General features: G+C 52.7%; 1 protein-coding gene across 8 annotated transcripts in view; it reads left to right on the top strand.

Moving 5' to 3' along the window:
* The window catches only part of PTPRS (protein tyrosine phosphatase receptor type S), a 100,733-nt gene that overhangs the window by 62,099 nt on the left and 19,074 nt on the right, over positions 1-19,560 (top strand). For 3 of the 8 annotated variants that reach the window (XM_081075996.1, XM_081075999.1, XM_081075997.1), the window contains exons 7-13: positions 6,240-6,509; positions 8,227-8,808; positions 9,751-9,884; positions 10,146-10,290; positions 15,600-15,905; positions 17,165-17,358; positions 17,514-17,540. In XM_081075996.1, the coding sequence (XP_080932122.1) occupies positions 6,240-6,509; positions 8,227-8,808; positions 9,751-9,884; positions 10,146-10,290; positions 15,600-15,905; positions 17,165-17,358; positions 17,514-17,540 (1,658 nt within the window). Of the gene's footprint in view, positions 1-2,150; positions 2,291-6,239; positions 6,510-8,226; positions 8,809-9,750; positions 9,885-10,145; positions 10,291-15,599; positions 15,906-17,164; positions 17,359-17,513; positions 17,541-19,560 lie in introns of those variants that run through there. The other 5 variants (XM_081075998.1, XM_081076000.1, XM_081076002.1 and 2 more) reach the window with 3 other exon arrangements.

The raw sequence follows: 19,560 nt of genomic DNA on the forward strand, positions 1-19,560 counted from the left end.
GATTAAGTACCAGTTCACAGGAAGACAGGAGCCACCTGGCACTTTCTGCCCTGAAAGGTACAAGCAAGCATTTACATTATTGCCAGAGCAGCCAGTCCTGGGAGTTAATTACAAGAAATTTCCACCCCTAACCTAACTCTTCTTCAATTCACAATCTCCAGCTTTGCTGACCTGGTTGTTTAGGGGACAGAATATTCAAACATACCCTTCTCTTCCTGAAATTTATCTTTGAGATCCGAAGGGCCAAAGTCAAAACCAAGCCCATTTTTTAATGCAGCTGGCAGCTCCACTCCCATAACTCCCCTGGGGAAGATGCAGCGCAGGCTTTTGACAAGGTGGGAAGATGATCAGATTTCATGCTCTCTGGCTGTTAATGTTCTTTTTTTGCCTCTTTAAAACTGTAAGCCTTAAAGGTGTGAGTTAGTGGCTAAAGATGGTGTTTTCACCACTTCGTCTAGCAACATAGCATTATTGAACCACGATGCACAGGACCCAGTTAAATGGTGTGCCACCCACTGTGTGTCCCGGGCACGTGCAGGGAGAGCTCAGAGCAAGCTGGAGAACTTTCCATCTTCAAGGGACTTCATCAGGTTTTTGAAGGAGGCCATGTGGCGCTGGGGTAATTTAACACGCAGTCTCGAATGCTGAGCTAAGAAACCAGGACTCAGTGCACGTTGCCAGTGGGAAGTGTAGAATGCCCCAATTTCCAGGTGTTCTTCAGAACCCTTTATCTGCAATCCATTCCCAGGCATTTTAAGATCAATCCATAGCATGGAATTTTATGGAACGAATTGTTTTTAAAGTTAAATTTCTGGCATGCAAACCGTATCATTGGTGGATATGACTTCTAGGGGCTCCCCTTACCTCCTGGCCCCCCAAAACAGGAGTAGATGCGGATACTGGGCCTGGAACCACCCGGCAGCTCCCATATCTCCAGAAAGATTTCCACTAGGTTGTGTGGGCGAGCTCCCCAGATCCTGGTGATTATACCTAGCCATGCCACCCCCGAGACCCTAACTTGACCCTAATAGCAGATCAGGACCCAGCCCTTCTCCTCATCCAACCCTCATCCCAAGGGGAGAGGGGGCTCCAGGGTGGGGAGGCAGGCTTTCCTCCATTTGGGCATGGAAGGTGGTAGGGAAGGGGGCTTTCTGCAGGAACACTGAGCTCTAGACACTTCTCGCCTGCTGCCTGCCTCACACCCTTTGCATTGCTGTTTCCTCTGTTTGGGGGTGGTGGTGAGGGGAACATTAGATTACACCTTGTCATTTGGAAAGCCCTGCGTCTCCGGTGGCTGCAGCGAGGGCGACAAGGGGATCAGTTGATTGGCAAGATGTCATCCCATTTTCTGCTAGAACCAAAAATAAGTAAATAGATAAAAACTGGGGAGAGAGTACCAAAACAGCGACAACAATAAAAATATCTATAGTGCAGCAAAATGTCCAGCTCAAAATGCCAACTTGCCAAGGACGCTGGTCAGCCCGTGGGCCAGGGATCCAACCAGGTCCCTCCAGGCCTTGCATGCTCTCAGGATGGCAATGGAGGAGGGAGCTGGTGGTGGGAGGGGGAGGCGGGGGGGGGGGGGGGGGGAGGAAGATGTACAAGACAGGCCAGTGGGGTGGGAGGGCGGTACCCACCCTCCCTGGGCCACAGGCTGGGATTCAATGGAGGGGCTTTGAAATTAGGCCTCAGACCCCCTCCCTTCCCCAGACAGGTGTAATCTAAGCTTAAAACCTTGGAGGCTGCAGAACTTCTTGGCATCTTTCGCCTGCCCTCCCCACCCTCATCCTCATTTTGGAGTCCAGAGGAGCATGCAGTAGCTTCTCTCACCCCAAAATGCCCAGCAGAGCCCCCCACCCCCCTCGGAGCTGCGGCTTGCTGAATCGTTGAGATGTCTGACACTGTCGAGTTCCCTACCTAGTGCTTCAACCAGATCACCTCACTTTTGAGTTTCCCCCTCTCCCCTCCCCCACCCTTCTCCCTTGAACCCCCCCTTTTTGGTTTTTGAGTTTCTGCCTCTTCCTGCCTGGGGGAGGGGTCGTCTCCCGGTTGCTTTGACGGTTTTTGAGTTGTTTTTCCATGTGAATCGGGGTTTGAAGCGACCCACCCCCCTCCCAAACCCGCCACCCCCCACCGCCCACCTTCCTGACCCCCTCACCCACGCGGGTCCCCCCGCTGGGACCCCCGGCTACTCGGTGACGAGAAGAGCTGGAAACGAGAGCCAGCTGGAGCGTGCTGAGGACCAAGGCTGGTGTGGTCCCCTTATAACCCACCTGGAACCTCCATTCAGGTCGGTAATTGGGGGCGGGGATCCCGCGGGGCCGCTCGTCCCGTGGGCTCCGCGCCCACCTTACTTTCTAACCCGCACCTCAAGCTTGCAGCCGGGGGTGGAAAGATGATGTGGGTGGGTGTCAGCACCAAACTGGGCAGAACACAGCGTCAGCCACCCGCCCTTGCCAGCTGGGAGGATGCCCTGAAGTCTTATGAGACCCCAAAGGGGGTTCTGAGTCACCTAGTGCCAATGGGCACAATCCTCTCCAAACTCGCGGCAAACCAGCCCTCTTCCTACAGCACACCCTTCGAAATGAAGAGGGTGGGTGCGAAAGCAAGTGGGCAAAGTGTCTTAGGTGTCAGCTTGTATAGCTATTGGCAGATTCATTTAACTGATGGCTGCCGGCCATGTTGGGAATTATAAGCACTAAAATTACTGTTGTTGATAAATGCCCTCCCACATTTAACTGACTTATAGTTAAAAACCCTGCACAGCAAGTCTTTTACATATTCAAGATGTACGCCTTGTCTCTACTTCGGAAAAAAGTTACCTTCCAAACTGTGATACTTCCTAAGGGGAGATATTTTAAGATCAGATGTGAACAGGGTCTTTTGGATGAGATGGTGAGCCTTACAGAGGGATGAATTGGGTTCACATTTAACCTTTAAATCCTAAAGCTAGCTCTTACTCCTTTAGATGTCCCAACAAGCCCGTTCAGTATAAGCCTTTTACTGAAGGCTTCTGGGTATTTATTATGCTAGTTGCTGGTTATTGTGCAACTGGTTCCTGGGCATTGTTCACTTGATAGGCGTATATAGGTGATGGGTACTTTTGCCCTCCAGGTGTCCTACAGGATAAGGACACACAAGTTTGCAAAGAGCCAGATGCCAAGAAGGGACACCTGGCTATGATTCTTGCTTCTTAACGTGGTGAAAGAAGAGCGGGCTCATTTTATCTGCGAGGCAGAGACCAGGCATGCCTGGCTTTTGTCTCTGGGTCCCACCACTTCCTTCTTTTATGTCTTCCAACTAACCCTGTCACCTCTCATCCACAAAACAGGTTTAAGAACATTTGCATCTCAAAATTGTGAGGGATAAAGAAAGATGGGGATTCAACTGGAATTTTTACTATTTCCTTTTTCAAAATTTTTTTTAACTTTTCTTTCATCCCCAAACTCCCTTAAGATAGAGCTCCTGGGAATCTGAAAGGGAACATCACTGGCTCCAACCCCAGGCTGAGTGTGGGGCACTACTATCCCAGGCAGCTTAATGGCCTCAGCATGTCACTGATTGCCTCCATTTCACAGATGAGGAGACTGAGGCTCCAGAAGGATGAGGGACCTTCCCAAGGCCACAGAGCTCATTCAGCGCCCCCATCTCTGCCTGGAGAGGTTTTCTGAGGCCTGGAGGAGTTGGCCTTGTGCGATTAGTGACTGGTCCTCTGTTTAACCCTAAATGACAGGCAGGGTGTCCCTGAGAAGCGGGCTGAGGGGGCTTTACAGAGAAGGGTTCCAGTGGGGCCGGGTTGGTTTGCCTCGAAGATTCTTTCTCCAAGGACGTCACCTCTATGGCCACCGAGGCTCTTGGGTGGCTGGGTAGGGGGGCCAGACCCTGTGTTCTGCCAGGGGTGGGGGGCACCTCCCAGGGGAAACCACAGCCCTCCTCCTTTCAGACCCCGATTTTCAGCCCCACACCCATTCCATGTTTTTTTCTTCTTGATTTTGGGTGTTTTGTTTCGAAGGGTTTTATGTTTGGTTGGTGTTTTGGATTTTTCTTTTTTCCGCTTTGTTTCTTCATTTGTTTCTCCTGGTTTTGTTTTGGATGTCGATGCCGTTTTCTGTCCTTGATTAATTAGCTGCCCCACGCTCATCCCCCATCGTGTTCCGTTTCCATGACAACGCAGCGGGCATCCCACTCGTGCCTCGCTGTGGATGCCGGCAGCTGGCCTGGACCACGTCCGCTGGCTGGCCGGACCGCATTCTCTTCCCCCAACTCCCCCCACCCAGCCCTGCCAGAAAGCTACCCCCCATCTCAGTGTCCTGCCCTGCCCCTCACCCACAGTCTGTCTGCATGGCCCCTCCATCTCCCCTCCCTGTACCCCCACTCCTCCCCTCCAGCGACTCCTTCCACTTCCTCCATCCTTTCTCCAACGTGACTCTGGACTTTTCGTGGGGCTTCCTTTTCTGAAGAGCTGCCAGCTTCATGGCCCTCCTCCCTGACCCCACAGAGCTCCCCCCTTTTCTTTGCCTCCATCTGGGATTCAGGGAGCAGGGTTTGGACTCTCCAGCTGGAAACGCAGGCTGGAAGAAGAAACCAGGCTGCTTCCCTTTATTCCCTGGAGCCTCTTCCTCTGTAGGGCAGGTCACACCCCTCACAAACACCCTCTTTAGGGGTACAACTGTACCCCCAATACCATGTGAAAATAAGGGTTAGGTTGGGATGATGAAAGTCACTTGTGACCCTGTTTTGCCTTTTGAGCCTCCAGTCTGTCCTCTCTTCAGTTGGAGACAAGACTCCTTCACCCACCCAAAGCTGGGGAGGCACTCATGTGCCTCCCGAAGTCCTCAGATCTTACCTAGGGACAGGCTCTTTCTGACTAGAAGGGTTTGCTAGGCTAACCCCAGTCCTTTCCTCTACCTAGGGGGCAGCCCCGGAAGTTCAGGTGCCCGTGAGTGTCCACCCCGTTTCCCTCCCATCCCCGAAACCCATCCAACTTCCGAAAATGGAGCCCCCGAAATGTGTCCTGCTGCCTTCGTGGTCTGTGAGATGGGGACAGAAGGCTGCATCTGCTTTCCTGCTAAGAAATGCACAGAACATGCCCGTTTTCTCAGCGTTCAAGTTCATCCCCGTTTATTATTATTATGATGATTAATATTTATATTCTATTCTGCCAGGGCTGTGATGTGACAATGTGACATCTCACATTGGGTCACATCCGCTAGAATTAATATGCAGCATTGAAGTGGGCCCCCTCCCCCCTCCTCCTTTCTCTGTCTCTGTCCCTCCCTCTCTCTGTCCCTCTCCCTGTGTCCTCTCTTTCTCTCAGCTCATCTGTCTCTTCTCTCTGGTACCCACATGGGTGTGCAATAAGGCCCCTGAGATCCAGGCCTCTTTGATGCATTAGTGCTCTCTGTCCTCTCTCTCTCTCTCTCTCTCTCTCTCTCTCTCTCTCTCTCTCTCTCACATCTCTCTTGCATGCCGTTTGTGACTCTGAGAGCTGCATTTATCAATGGAAACTTGTGAGATCCGACGGAAGCTTTCAGAAGGGTTTCTACACCCCAAAACCACAAAAATTTCATTAGAGTTTCTCATCTTTTCCTGGAGGCCCCCTCCCCAGGGAAGTGGGTGGGGCCCTTGAGTCCCTAGGGCGGATGAGGGTGGGGCGCCAATATCCTGGCCCCCTCTGCCTCCTGGTTCCAACTCTCCATGTTCTCCCCATTCCCCGAGCATCCTTCCCAGAGCCCCCCATTTGCAGCCCGCATCTTCCAAAGCTCCCCACTTGGGAGAGCGGGTGGAGGGGCTGCTCCCTGAAGCCACATCCATCATCAAAGATGAGAAACAGCTGATAAATTTTTGTGTTTGTAACTGTGCTGTGACCAGCCCCTCTGGTCTCTGAAACCCTGTTGCTATGAAATAATGCTTCATGTCTCTGATTATATATTGATATATCTCTCTATATATTGTTTGTGAAGTATCTTCCTTTAAAGTTTTGGTTTCTTTGTGTTGGAATTTGGTTTTTTAATTTGATTTCTTTGTTTTCTTTTCATCTGGATAAAAAAAAAAATTGTTTTCAACTGGGGGGAAGAAAACAGCCCTGTTTATATTTAAATTGTTTTCCGCTTTTTTTCTTTTTTTTTTCTTTTCTTTCCTTCTTCCTGCTTGTCTTTCTTTTCTCCTCTGGATTCTGTCTTCCCCCCTGCCCCCAACCCCATTCATCTCCCTCCCGGCTGCTGCTGCCGCCCCCCCAGTCCGCCGTGTGGCTCCGCGATTCTCCATCTTGCCCATGAGCCATGAGATTATGCCAGGTGGCAACGTGAACATCACCTGTGTGGCCGTGGGCTCCCCCATGCCATATGTCAAATGGATGCAGGGGGCTGAGGACCTGACGCCCGAAGATGATATGCCCGTAGGCCGGAACGTGCTAGAACTCACGGACGTCAAGGACTCTGCCAACTACACATGCGTGGCCATGTCCAGTCTGGGTGTCATCGAAGCTGTGGCCCAGATCACAGTGAAATGTAAGCAGGGGGCATCAGGGAGGTGGGTGGTCCCCAGGCCCCAGGCAGGTGATAGGGTACATACAGGTGGAAAACCTCTGAGTTCCGGCTTAGGTCATTTGGGCTGTGAAGGGGACAGTTCTGTGGACGTATATTTATTGGTTAAAAGTTATTCTGTGTCAGGCCTCAAGGAATGTGACAGGATCTCAGTCTGCTGAACTCCCAGTCCAAAGTGGAAGTGCCTGTAGAGCCAGGTAGCTATGAGACAGGCTGACTAGGGCTGTGATGGGGACCACACAGCACCGTTCACACCCCCACAGTAAAGGTCCCGTCTCCCAGAGAAGTTAGGTTAGGGAAAGACTAGAAGTTGGAAAGGAATGAGCCAACAAAGATGGGGAATAGTTCTAAGAAGAGGGAACAGCTTGTGCAAAGACTCAGCGAGATAGGGAGGGCGAGATGGGAAAGGGATTACAAGGGACCACAGATCCTCCTGATGTCTCAAGTTTGTGGCAAGGTTCAGAGGAAGGTGCCCTCGTATATTTTTCTACTTTTAGAACAGGGGCCAGCAAGATACAGCCCTTGGGCTAAATGTGACCCTTAACTTGTTTTTGTACAAAAGTTTTATTGGCACATGCCCATTGTTCACACCTTATGGAGGACAGCTTTCTGGCTACAAAGGCAGAGCTGAGTCGTCTCAACAAAGGCCTGCAAAGCTGAAAATACTGTCTGGGCTTTTGCAGGAAAAGTTTTAACAAGCCCTGCCCTAGACCCATAGAAAGTATCAGCGTCAGCTAGTTTGTTGGTCATTTTGCTGAGGGACTGAACTCCTGGTGAATGCTTTGGGGCTTGTATGGTGTGAGATCTTGGGACAAGCGGGAGAGAAAGTCACAATTGTCCAGGTGCTGGGACACAGCTGGAAACAAAACTCGGTCCCTGTTGGTTGGGAGAACAGACAAATGTGAAAATGAGATAACCTTAGGTGGTGATAAGATCTGGGTACCACTAGCCTAAGTAGTGAGTGAGGCCTTAAGAAATGGTTTTAGAAGGAGCCAGCCAGGTATAGGGAACAGCACGTGGGAAGTGGGAACAGACGGGGGCCCGTGGCTGAGCAGAGTGAACCACAGAGAGAGCTGTGGACCACAGGCCACCAGTGTTTCCTTCAAAAGTCAATATTTTTCTCAAATAGCAAATAGGTTTTTAATAAAGTAAATGCTTTTGGCTTTATCAGACATCTAGTCTCTGCTGCAGCCACTCAAGTCTGATATTAATGTATAATAGCAGCCATCAGTACTACCGTGTTTCCCTGAATATATTTTGGAGCAAAAATTATATTCTTATTATATATATATCATATATATATATATATGATATATATATATATATATATATTTTACTATAAGACCTTATATAATAAATATAATGTAAAGACTGGGTCTTATATTAATTTCTGTTCCAAAAGACACATTAGAGCTGATTGTCTGGCTAGGTCTTATTTTTGGGGAAACAGAGTACATAAGCATGGCTATGTTCCAATAAAACTATTTATAAAAAAAGGTGCCAGCCCTCAGGCGGTAGTTTGCTGACCCCTGCTATAGGTGATGGGATAGGAGTCCTTAGGCCCATGGTCACTGCCAAGGAAATCGAGGCTCAGAGATGGCAGTTGTGTGGCTGAAGGTCACTTAGCCTTCAGGGCCCACCGCCAGTGGGCCTGAAGTGTGACCTTGTCCCCCACCCATAGCTCTCCCCAAAGCCCCTGGCACTCCCATGGTGACAGAGAACACAGCCACCAGCATCACCATCACGTGGGACTCAGGCAACCCGGACCCTGTGTCCTATTATGTCATCGAATATAAGTCCAAGAGCCAGGACGGGCCGTACCAGATCAAAGAGGACATCACCACGACACGTTACAGCATTGGCGGCCTGAGCCCCAACTCGGAGTACGAGATCTGGGTGTCGGCGGTCAACTCCATCGGCCAGGGACCCCCCAGCGAGTCGGTGGTCACCCGCACGGGTGAGCAGGCCCCGGCCAGCGCCCCCCGCAACGTCCAGGCCCGCATGCTGAGCGCCAGCACCATGATCATCCAGTGGGAGGAGCCCGTGGAGCCCAATGGCCTGATCCGAGGCTACCGGGTCTATTACACCATGGAGCCCGAGCACCCTGTGGGCAACTGGCAGAAGCACAACGTGGACGACAGCCTGCTGACCACCGTGGGCAGCCTCCTGGAGGATGAGACCTACACCGTGCGCGTGCTGGCCTTCACCTCCGTGGGCGACGGGCCCCTCTCGGACCCCATCCAGGTCAAGACACAGCAGGGAGGTGAGCTGCCTGCAACTGGCGTGGCTGCCGGTGCCCCAGCAGGGAGCGGTGGGAAGACCGCGGAGTGCCTCCTCCTGGCATGTGGTGGCCGATGGTGCCCGGAAGCCACACAGGGGTTTATTCTTCCCTCGCTGTGCTTTAAAATATTTTCATGCTAGCGTTTCAGAGCAGGAAGTTGTCTCAGGAAACCCACATTTCTGGCTTCGCTTGGAAAATCCGATCTGGCAAGCCCACAGGGCTGCAATCGGGCATCCAGGTAGATCCCCGCAGCTGCGTCTGAGGAAAGGGGTGCGTTTCCGCTCCTCTCCCTCTTCTCCACGAACTGACTGGCCCCCATCGGCATCTGAGTTTGAGAACCCCTGGCCACTGCCCTCACTGGAGAGGTGCATGCTGCCCCTTGTGGAATAACAAATGGAATGTGCATCAACCCAAAGGCAGGACTAGGGGTGGGGGTGAGGGGCATTTAGGTGCACGGAGCCCCAGTTGTTCCCAGAACCTCAAATCCAGGAAGACTCCGGCAGCTCAGGCAAAGGGATGGGAGGGTTGGGGCTCTGCCACTGCAGGGAGGGTATGGGATGCAGACCCATGTTTCAAAATTTCATCCCCACGAATTTCTCTATCATTTAATTCGAGGGAGGGGAAAGCCACTGGGGTGATTTGAAAAGGGGGTTTTCCCACTGGAAGCGGAGAGGGTGGGGGAATTCAGGTGGACACCTGATAACAAGGGGCAATAGGGGGAACATGGGAAAATAAAAGTAATAAGAACAGTGTTAGAACATTCTGGAAGCATCTCGAGACAAACAAGCCTGCCCTTCAAGGGCTGTGCTGATCTTCATGGGGCTCTTTTTGGGGAGAATGGGGGCACCTGGCAAGTTGGGCACTCTTTCTGGAGTGGACCCCTCCCCGGTCTCCCCCCATTTCTTTCTTTGTTCCTCCCCCCAGTGCCTGGCCAGCCCATGAACTTCCGGGCTGAGGCCAAGTCAGAGACGAGCATCGGGCTCTCCTGGAGCCCCCCACGGCAGGAAAGCATCATCAAGTACGAGCTCCTGTTCCGGGAAGGCGACCATGGCCGAGAGGTACCTGGGGGGCTGGGCGGTGCTCACCCAGTGCCCCCCTCGCCCACTCTGAGCTTCTCTCCAGTCTCACCGACTCTGTGACCGGATGTCTCTCTTCCCTTTCTCTTTGCCCGTGTGCTGCTCGTTTTCCCACCTCTCTGCGTCTCGGTCTCCCCCTTCCCTTTGCCTACTCGTTTCTCTCCTTTCGTCTCCCATCTCTCTCTGTGTATAATTCATTGGTGTCTCCGTCTCTCTCTGTCTCCCCCCCGCCCCTGCTCCCAGGTTGGGAGGACCTTCGACCCCACCGTGGCGTTGGTGGTGGACGACCTGAAGCCTGACACCGAGTACGCCTTCCGCCTGGCGGCGCGCTCTCCCCAGGGCCTGGGCGCCTTCACCTCCGTGGTTCGGCAGCGCACGCTGCAGTCCAGTAGGTGTCTCGCGGACCCCGCCCTCATCTGCGGGGGGGCCCTCGGCCAGCACAGATGTCCCCTGTGTGCACTGACCAGGGCGGAGCCTGCCTCGGGGCGGGGGGCTCCTCCAGCCCATGCCCACCCCGCTTTTCAAACTTAGACACGTCTACCGGCGCTGTCCTCGGTTTCCCCACCAGGGCAGTGAGGGGTCCGGCCGTGGGGTCCCGCAGAGTGCAGTTTCTCTGTCTTCCTGGGGGACGAGATGTGGCCAATTGTGTGGTTTTGCCTGAGTTGCTGACTGCGTCTTTCTCTCCTCCTCTTCTCCCGGATTTGGGGCTAATTGAATGGCCACATTGCACCCACTTCTCAGACGTTTGGAGGAGTACATGAGGCTGTCACAGCTCATACCCCAGAGAGAGCAAAGGGCGCTCGATGGCCCTTCCTTCCCCCAAGACAGGGCTCCCATTACTGAGGACGGGTGGTGGGAGTCAGAGCTGACACTGGGCTTTGGGGGTAGTACAGGGCCCAGTTCGGGGCTCTCGAATTCCTGAAGTTTTTTGCTGTGCCTGCCCGGCTTCCCGGTCTCAAACAAGTTACCTTTTGACCAGGACATTGCAGCCCACAGCTGGCTCTGGTCCACACTGTGGCCCCCGCCACCACCCTTCCTGCCTGTTCTGAGCTCAGGGCCTAAGCAGACCTTTCCTCCCGCGCTCCCTCCTCTGCATTCAGCCTCATGCAGCGTGGCCTTTGGCTTGGTGTCCGCTGCCATGGCCTTCGTCGCTGTGGCCCTCTTCCTTTCCCCTTCTCAGTCAGTCATGGCGTAGCCACCCAGGCCTTGTTCCGGAAGCAGCCTCAGTGTTCACATATTCAATCCCCGGCCAGGTGTGTGCACTCAGGGGTGTCACGGGTCAGTCGAGAGTGACAGCAACTCAGGCCAGGATGTCTGAGCCACTGGAATGAGGGGCCTCAGAGACACAGCACCCCACCCCCACCCCCAGCCTCCTTCCCTCCTCCCGGCTCCCCCGTGCCGAGCGCTCTGCAGCTCACAGGCGTCTGGGCGTGTTTGTGTGTGAGGCGATCAGTGAGGGTGTCCTGTGGCTTGGGCGGCCACGTGAGAGACTGGCACAGCTGCCGTGAAGGTGAGTACGCGCTGGTCTCAAGCAAGTTCACAAAGACGGCCCACCCTGCGTGCCCCCCACTTGCCTAACAGCTCTGGGCTACACAGTCCAGAGCCCAAACTCAGCCCCTAAATTCTCCACTTCACTGCCAAGAGGCACCTTTGCCCACAGATTGGAATCTGGAACCACATGCTGCTGCACACACGTGTCCGTGTTTCTAACCATGCCCACTCCTCCTGAGATGTCACACAGGTTGGGCCGGATTGTGAAGGAGGCGGCCTCCACGGTTGTCAAGAAAGCAGCTTTGGCCCAGCCATGTGAACCTCTGGGGCGGCCCAGGACAGGGAGTGGGGGAGAAGGGACTCCCCACTTCTCAACCGAGATGGGTGGGGCCCGAGAAAACTGCAGCCAAGACTCAGGGCCAGGCGTATCCCCCCGGGGCTGCGGGCTTCTTAGGCTGAACTCAAGGGTAGGTGGAGGCCAGACCACTCAGCCGTGGGTCTCCCCAGACACCATCCCACCTTCTCGCCTCGTCGGCGCCAGTCCGGAACTGCAGCATGCCCACACTGGGGGCTGGAGCAGGGCTGCGGGCCCGTTTACGTCTGGAGACCCACCCAGAGATCGGTCTGGCCTTGTAGCTCAGCTCTCGCCATTCCCTCCCTCGTAAGAAAGTCTTATAAGTTAGCAGTTGAAGAGTGGAAGGTAGGTAACCAGACTGGGAGTTTTCTGGAAGGCGTCTTTCTTTCTTTTATTATGGTTTTTCTCATCATCATCACCATCACTGTTGTTTCATATTTTATTATGGTTTTGGTTTTATTTTTCCTCTCCCTTTCTCAGCGATTCCATTCCTTCCGGCACATTCCTCAGTTGGTTTTTCCACTCCTGCCTGATTCTCCCGGGCACTTTTGGTTGAGGTGGCTGGTCAAGAAATGGGGGAGGGGACTTCAAGTGTCAAGTTTTGGAGGAGAGAGCTCTGCCATTTCACTTTAAGTAAGGCTGGAGAGTCCTTCTGGCTGAAGTAATCCATTGGAGTGGCCTCTGAGGTCTCATAGCCTGCTGTCTTTGAAGACAGTGTCCTCTGATTCATCTCTGGATCCCAGGGTCTAGTACAGGGTGTACGTGTAGGAAGTACTCTACAAACACGTGCTCAGTGAACAAATGTGGCTGGCACGATGGTGAGGATTCTCTATGCCTTGACATCAAGTAAGGCCAGCGACCTTTCTGGTCTTACCTCCAGGCGAGATCTAGAGTCCTGGGAAGCTGAGGGAGTGTCGCTCCAGCCATCCTCAACTGGCCTGAGCTGACAGGAGGTACAGGCTGAGGTCAGAATTACCAACCTCAAGTTGAGACAGCCCTTGGACAACAGCTGAGCCTGGGTTCAAATTTTGCCTCTTGCCGTGTGCCCTTGGGCAGGCAACTTGCTGTTTCCTGGCCTAAGTTTCTTCATCTGTAAAATGGGAGGTGATATGTGAAAAACACCCAGGATGGGTGGGGCCTGGTCCCCAGTAGGTATTCATTCAGTGATAACATAAAATCAGGCAGGTGGGCTTTGAAACTGGTTTCCTCACCTGTAACGTGGAGTGGGGCTGGAGGGATGATAGTTCTGGCCCCCTAAGTGGGGGTCATGATAATTAAATGAGGTTCAATCAGTGGGATGCATTTTGAATCTATAAAGGGCTTAGGGTACTGAGTATGCAGAGGTGCATAGAAAAGTTTATCAGTAATGCCCTTAATACAGGGCCTGGCCCATAGTAGGTGTCGAGCTCCTGGAGATTATTGCTTATTCTGTAAAGACCTTAACACACAGTAGGTACTTAATATATACGGGAACTATCAGTCAACAAAGCCTTTAGCACACTGCCTGACACACAGTAGGTGCTCCATATATGTAGCTGCTATTTTAAATCTAAACATGGATTGGTACAGTGCTGGACGTATAATTGGCACTCGGTGAATGGGAGCTATGAGCAGTTTGTCACAAAGGTAATCTGGCATCAGCTGCCCAGTAGGGGCTATGATTATTCTGCAAAGCCCTTGGCACAACACCTAGCATACAGTAAATGCTCAATCAGTGGTACTTTCTTTAAAGAGGTGAGCCTGGTGCCAGGCACATAGGTGCTCAGATGGGAGCCACTGTCAGTGTAAAAGGGCGTAATGCGGTGCCGGTACACTGGTTTTGCTCACAACGGAAGAGTCATTATCTTCAAAGCCCTTGGCGCCATGTGTGCAAATAGTAGATGCTCAATAAGAACTAATACTATTTTTATATAAAGCCCTTAGCATAGTGTCTGGTACACAGCAGGGGCTTAATGTATGGGGATGACGACTACTACTGTTACCCAGTAACAGTTTTTGACACACAGTAGGTACTTAAGAAGTGAGAACTATTAATGTTCTACGAGGCTCTTAGTATATAGTGCCTAACACATAGTAGGTGCTTAATATATGAGGACAGTTTTTCAATTAAGCCTCTAGCACAGTGCCCAGCGCACAGTAGGTGCTTAGTATGTGGGGACTAGGACTATTATCTGATTAAGTCCTTAGCACAATGCCTGGTACACAGTAGGTGCTGCATAAAAGGTAACTTTTTGTCTTTAGAGAACTATTATGATGCTCAGCCCATACATAGTTGGTGCTCAATAAATGAGGCTTGCTATTGAACTGTAATGGGCTTATTGTGGTGCCAGGGGCACAGTAGGGGCTTAGAACAGAACTCTGATCTATAAAGACCTTGACACACAGTAGGTGTCCAGTAAACATGTACTTGTATCACCCTATACAGCCCTTGACATGCTAACTGGCACACAGTAGGTGCTCAAGACATGGGCATTATTGCAAGTGGGCCGAGAATGTGGTCCTGGTTGAAGTAAGCCATTGAGGGGCCTCTGGGGTCTCTGATAGAACAGGTATTCGTTCAGTAAATAGATACTTTTACTATTAACCTATGAAGCTCTTAGCCCATGCCTACCTAGCACACAGTAGATGCCCAATAAATGAGGCTTTTACTGCTATTCCCCTAACACTGCTATTCCCCTGGTACACAGTAGGTGTTCAGGAAATAAATGTGCTTACTATTCTGTGAAGGTCTTAGCACCACGCCTAGCACACAGTAGATGCCCAACAAATGGGGCTTTTATTGCTGTTACCTACCATAGTTCTTGGCACACAGAGATGTTCAGTAAATATTTGACTATTACTCCTTGAAGCCCTTGGCGTGGTGCTTGGCCCATAGTAGTTACCTAATAAGTGGGGCTTTTATTGCTTTTCCATTTGACATGGTGGCTGGCACATAGTAGGTACCCAGTAAATGGGACTTTTATTGCTATTCTGGCACACAGTAGGAGTTCAGTACATTTACTGTTATCCTATGAAGCTCTTAGTGCCATTCTTAGGATATAGTAGGTGCCCAATAAATGGGGCTTTTACTGCTGTTCCTCTGGCATAGTACCTGGCACACAGTAGGTATTCAGACAATAGTGTGTTTAGTTATCCCATCCCTGGCACAGTGCCTCGCACACAGTAATTGTTCAATAAATAAGTATTTTACTGTTACTCTCAAGCCCTTGGCACCATGTCTGACACATAGTAGTTATCTAATCAATGGGGTTTCTTGTGCTTTTCCACTTGGCGTGGTGGCTGGTGCATAGTGAGTGCCCTGTAATGGGGCTCTTATTGCTATTCCTCTGGCACAATGTCTAGCACACAGCAGATTTCAATAAGTACATTTACTATTGTTCTATCAATATCTATTATTCTATCAATAATAGTAAATGGCACATAGTAGGGGTTCGATAAATAGATGCTTTTGCTGTTATTCTATGAAGCCCTTGGCACCATGCCTGACACATAAGAGGTACCCAGATAATGGGGCTTTTATTGCTAATTCCTCTCTTCACAATATCTGGCACATACATGGGTGCTCCAGAGGGACTGTGGCTGCCCTCTATGTAAGACCTACTGTGTGCCAGGTAGGTAGCCCCATAAGCGAGCACAGTGTTCTTGGCCAGCCCCCCTGCTCCACCCCCACCCGCCCATCTCACCTTTGGTTGACACCCGCTTCTTTTGGGTTCGACTTCTCTTTGCTTTGGTCCTGTTTTGTTTGTTATCATCTTCTTTTTTATTTTCTCTTTCCCATCTTTTGTTTCCCCGCCCCCTCCCCGCCCATCCCACTCCTTCCCCCACCCCCACGTTCTCCCCCCCTCCAATAGAACCGTCTGCCCCCCCTCAAGATGTTAAGTGTGTCAGCACACGCTCCACGGCCATTTTGGTAAGTTGGCGCCCGCCGCCGCCGGAAACGCACAACGGGGCCCTGGTGAGCTATAGCGTCCGCTACCGACCGCTGGGCTCGGAGGACCCGCAACCCAAGGAGGTGAACGGCATCCCCCCGACCACCACTCAGATCCTGCTGGAGGCGCTGGACAAGTGGACGGAGTACCGCATCACGACTGTCGCTCACACAGAGGTGGGACCAGGGCCCGAGAGCTCGCCCGTGGTCATCCGCACCGACGAGGACGGTAAGCACCGCCCTGGCCCGGGGACCCCCCGCAGGCCCCAGTCCACCCCGCCTTGGAGCCTCCTGTCTGGAAAATGGGGCTGGCTGGTGGCCAAAAGGTAGAAGCCACTGTCATGAGAGGGAAACATGTGGCAAGCAGCCTCCCCAAGAAATGCTGGGCTCCTTGATCTTGGAATTCTCCATTCTAGACTTCTGGGCATCATTTGCTCCCTGAGCTTTGTGCCTGGAAAGTTGAGCTTGGCAGCCCTGTATTTTGGTCCAGTGGTGGAAACCATGGAAATGGAATGGAAGAAACAGCAAGTAGCCCTTGCAAAAACATTCATGGTTCCTGACACCAGAAACCTAGCTTTTAGACTTATCTTGGGATAAGCCAGGATCTGGAACTTCCTGGGTCTGAGCCATCCTACCTAAAATTAGGTAGACTGTGTGCTGTTAACGTTTAACCACCATCTGTGTGGGGGATGGAGACCGATTTGTATTATTGGTCAGTTTCTGGGTTGTTAATATTCCTGCCCTAGCTGATTGCAAGGTAGAAAGTTTTAAGCTGCAAAGTGAGATGGCTGCTCGGGTGGCTGAAGCCCAGGGCATGGGGCAAAATGGATCTAGCAGCTTCCCCAATAAAATCTGGTTTGCTTTCCAAGCCATTGGCCTGGAAGGTTGGCAGCTCCACATGATGTCCTAAGAATGGGGAAGAAATGAAGCAGCTCTCCAGGCCAGACCTTAGGGTGGAGTGAAGGAAGAGGGCTCTGATCAGGGAGCTGACTGCAAAAGTCCTCAATGCCAAGTGGGCTGGCTGCATACTGGGGTACATAGGTGCATGCAGCTGGACTTTCTGGGTTCAGACCCTGGCTTTGACTCTTTCTAATCCTGTGATCACAGAATCAACTCTCGGGGCCTCAGTTTCCCCATCTGTGAATAAGAGGCCGTACCTTGAAGGGATGCTTTGAGGATGGTGGCAGTGTGCATAAAGTTCTTAGAACAGGGCATGGGTGGCCCGCTCATGTCATGTGGCCCTGGAAGGTGGCCCATAGGCACTGGGGGACCTCAGTTGCCCATCTATAAATGGGGCACACCATCAGGGCTCCTTCCCCGGGCTGGGGGAGGCGTGCAGGAGGCGTGCCCTCCCAGCTGGTGGTGTGCTCTGAAAGCGCCCAGTTAACCAGCAGCCACTCGGCACCCTGGCATCGGGCAGCTGCCCGGGTCAGGGCCGGGCACCCCAGTAACGGCCCCGCTCGGCCCTCCCCTCCACTCCCCCGCCAGTGCCCAGCGCGCCGCCGCGGAAGGTGGAGGCGGAGGCGCTCAACGCCACGGCCATCCGCGTGCTGTGGCGCTCACCCGCGCCCGGCCGGCAGCACGGCCAGATCCGCGGCTACCAGGTCCACTACGTGCGCATGGAGGGCGCTGAGGCCCGCGGGCCGCCGCGCATCAAGGACATCATGCTGGCCGATGCCCAGGTGGGCGGGGCTCCGGGGCAGGGCCTGGGTGGGTGGGACCCCAGGTGGGCAGGGCGGTGCCCAGAACCTGTGCTCCTGCCCTCTCGCTGCTTCTCTCTCTCTGGCCACCCCGCTCACCACCTCCTCTCTCCCCTGCCGCCTCCTCCCACGCTCAGTGGGAGATGGACGACACGGCCGAATATGTAAGTAGCGTCCTCCGGCCATTGGGCCACTGGCGTGCTCTTCCCGCGGGCGGGGCCATGTGATGCTGTGACCCCACTCCCTGACCCCCTCTTGTCAAAGGGTCTCTTCCCCTGGGCCCCAGATGCACACCCCATTGCCTCAGTTTTCACAGCAGGCAAATGGGCACAGCAGCCCCAGCAGGCACCTTTCGGGGACTCTGGAGGGGTGACCTGAACACAAGGGAGAGGCCTGGACCTGGCTGTCATTTATTATCCTTCCTAACTGGATGGGCCCTAGACTCTGCGGGGTTCATGGCTCCGGGTTTCACACCCCACCTTATTTACTTACCTGCCTGCCATCTTCACTGCCACACCTTTGCTCAAACTTCTGGCAGCCTAGAAGGCCTTTCCTATAGCATCGACCCACCCCTCCACCCCACAGGCTCCCCTGTTGGACCCAAACCAGAACTGGGTCACTTTCCAATCCAGCCTGATCTTTTTATCACTTCCATCAGTCCTCCCTGACCTAGAAATTTCTCTCTGACCAAAGCGTCCACATCATTCTGGCCTTCAAGTGATGAGAGGGGTCAGTGGGCCTAGGGTAGAAAAGGACCCCTGCAGTACCACTGCTTTCAACCCTCCATGCTTTCTCAGGAGGCCCTAAACCAGAGTTGGGATTGCTGTGTGACTTAGGGCAGCCGCTGCCTCTCTGGGCTGTCTTTCTACCCTTAATATGGGGGCCACAGGCTCTTCTGAGAGCCCCACGTTTGATGTTAAGTTCACACTTGCACCATCCCCTCCCATAGGCTCTGCCTCTTCCTGGAGAAGTTCCCATGTGGGCTCCAAGTCAGCCTCTCCCACCCACCAAAACCAGGGGTGGGGGGCAATGAATGTGAGGCTCAGGGGCAGGAGACCCTCTGTTCGTGCATCCCTGTCCCCCCCTCCTTGTGCGCCTGACCTGGGGACACCCCACATCTTCCAGGCATGCCGGACTGTTTGTGGGTGTGCATGTATAGGGATACGGGTACCTGTGTGGTGGCGTACGCGGGATTGTGTGCAGGTCAGGGTGCTGTGGTCATTGAACAAGCTGTCGTTTATTGAGCACCTACTATAGGCTGGATGTGACAATGACCAAGACAGCTCTGAGGCGGCCCTCCCTAGTATCACAGCCAGTGTGGGAGAGGAACGTTAATGGGAAAAAGGCACAAATGCATGTCAAGTTACATCTCTGTTGGACACAGGGTACAGACTGTGGGGTAAATGTCTAACAGTCAGCTCTCCAGATTGATGGATGGGGATGGTCCTGATCTGTAGCATTTGCCCATTTCCATGGTGTAAATTTGCCCATCGTGTCAGTTTCAAGGTACCAACTAGATATTCAGTAGCTCATCATTGTATAGTTCTCTACCACAATGTACAAGAGACAGAATAACCTCGAGAGCACAGATAGTGGTAAACGTACTGGGATAATTAGGAAAGGGGTTTTTGAGTATTTACTACCTTTCTTTTTAATATTGTTTATCTGATTGTAAGTTTATATACCCTTGTAGTTTACTTTTTAATAGCGGCTGTATTTAATAACTGGCTCGCAAAATTCCTGAAAATTTAACTATTGGCTCTTGCAAACTGGTATAGGGAATTCCAGCACACCAATGTAGTGGAGGCAGAGAGAATAGCCTGTGCAAAGGTCCTGGGGCAGGACCATGCCTGGTGTGTTGGGGGAACAGTGAGGAGGTCTTTGTAGCTGGAACAGAATGAATGAGGAGGGGAGAGAGGGGAGGGATAGGGGCAGGTCCTTCATGGCCTTGTGGGCTGTGGGAGGATTTGGACTTTTAACCCAAAGGAGGTGGGAGCCCTGGAAGGCTGTGGGCAGAGAAGGTGCAGGACCTGACTCAAATGTTCACAGGCGCCCTCTGGTGGTGGTTGCAGAGAGGACAGACTGTGGGGATGGGAGTGAGAACTAGGTTACTGGGGCAGAGGCAGCTGCCCTGGTCCAGGCAGGCGATAACGGAGTGTCAGGCTGTGTGTGCCCATCTCAGCA

This window comes from Rhinolophus hipposideros (genome assembly GCF_964194185.1).
Source record: "Rhinolophus hipposideros genome assembly, chromosome: 16".
NCBI lineage: Eukaryota > Metazoa > Chordata > Mammalia > Chiroptera > Rhinolophidae > Rhinolophus > Rhinolophus hipposideros.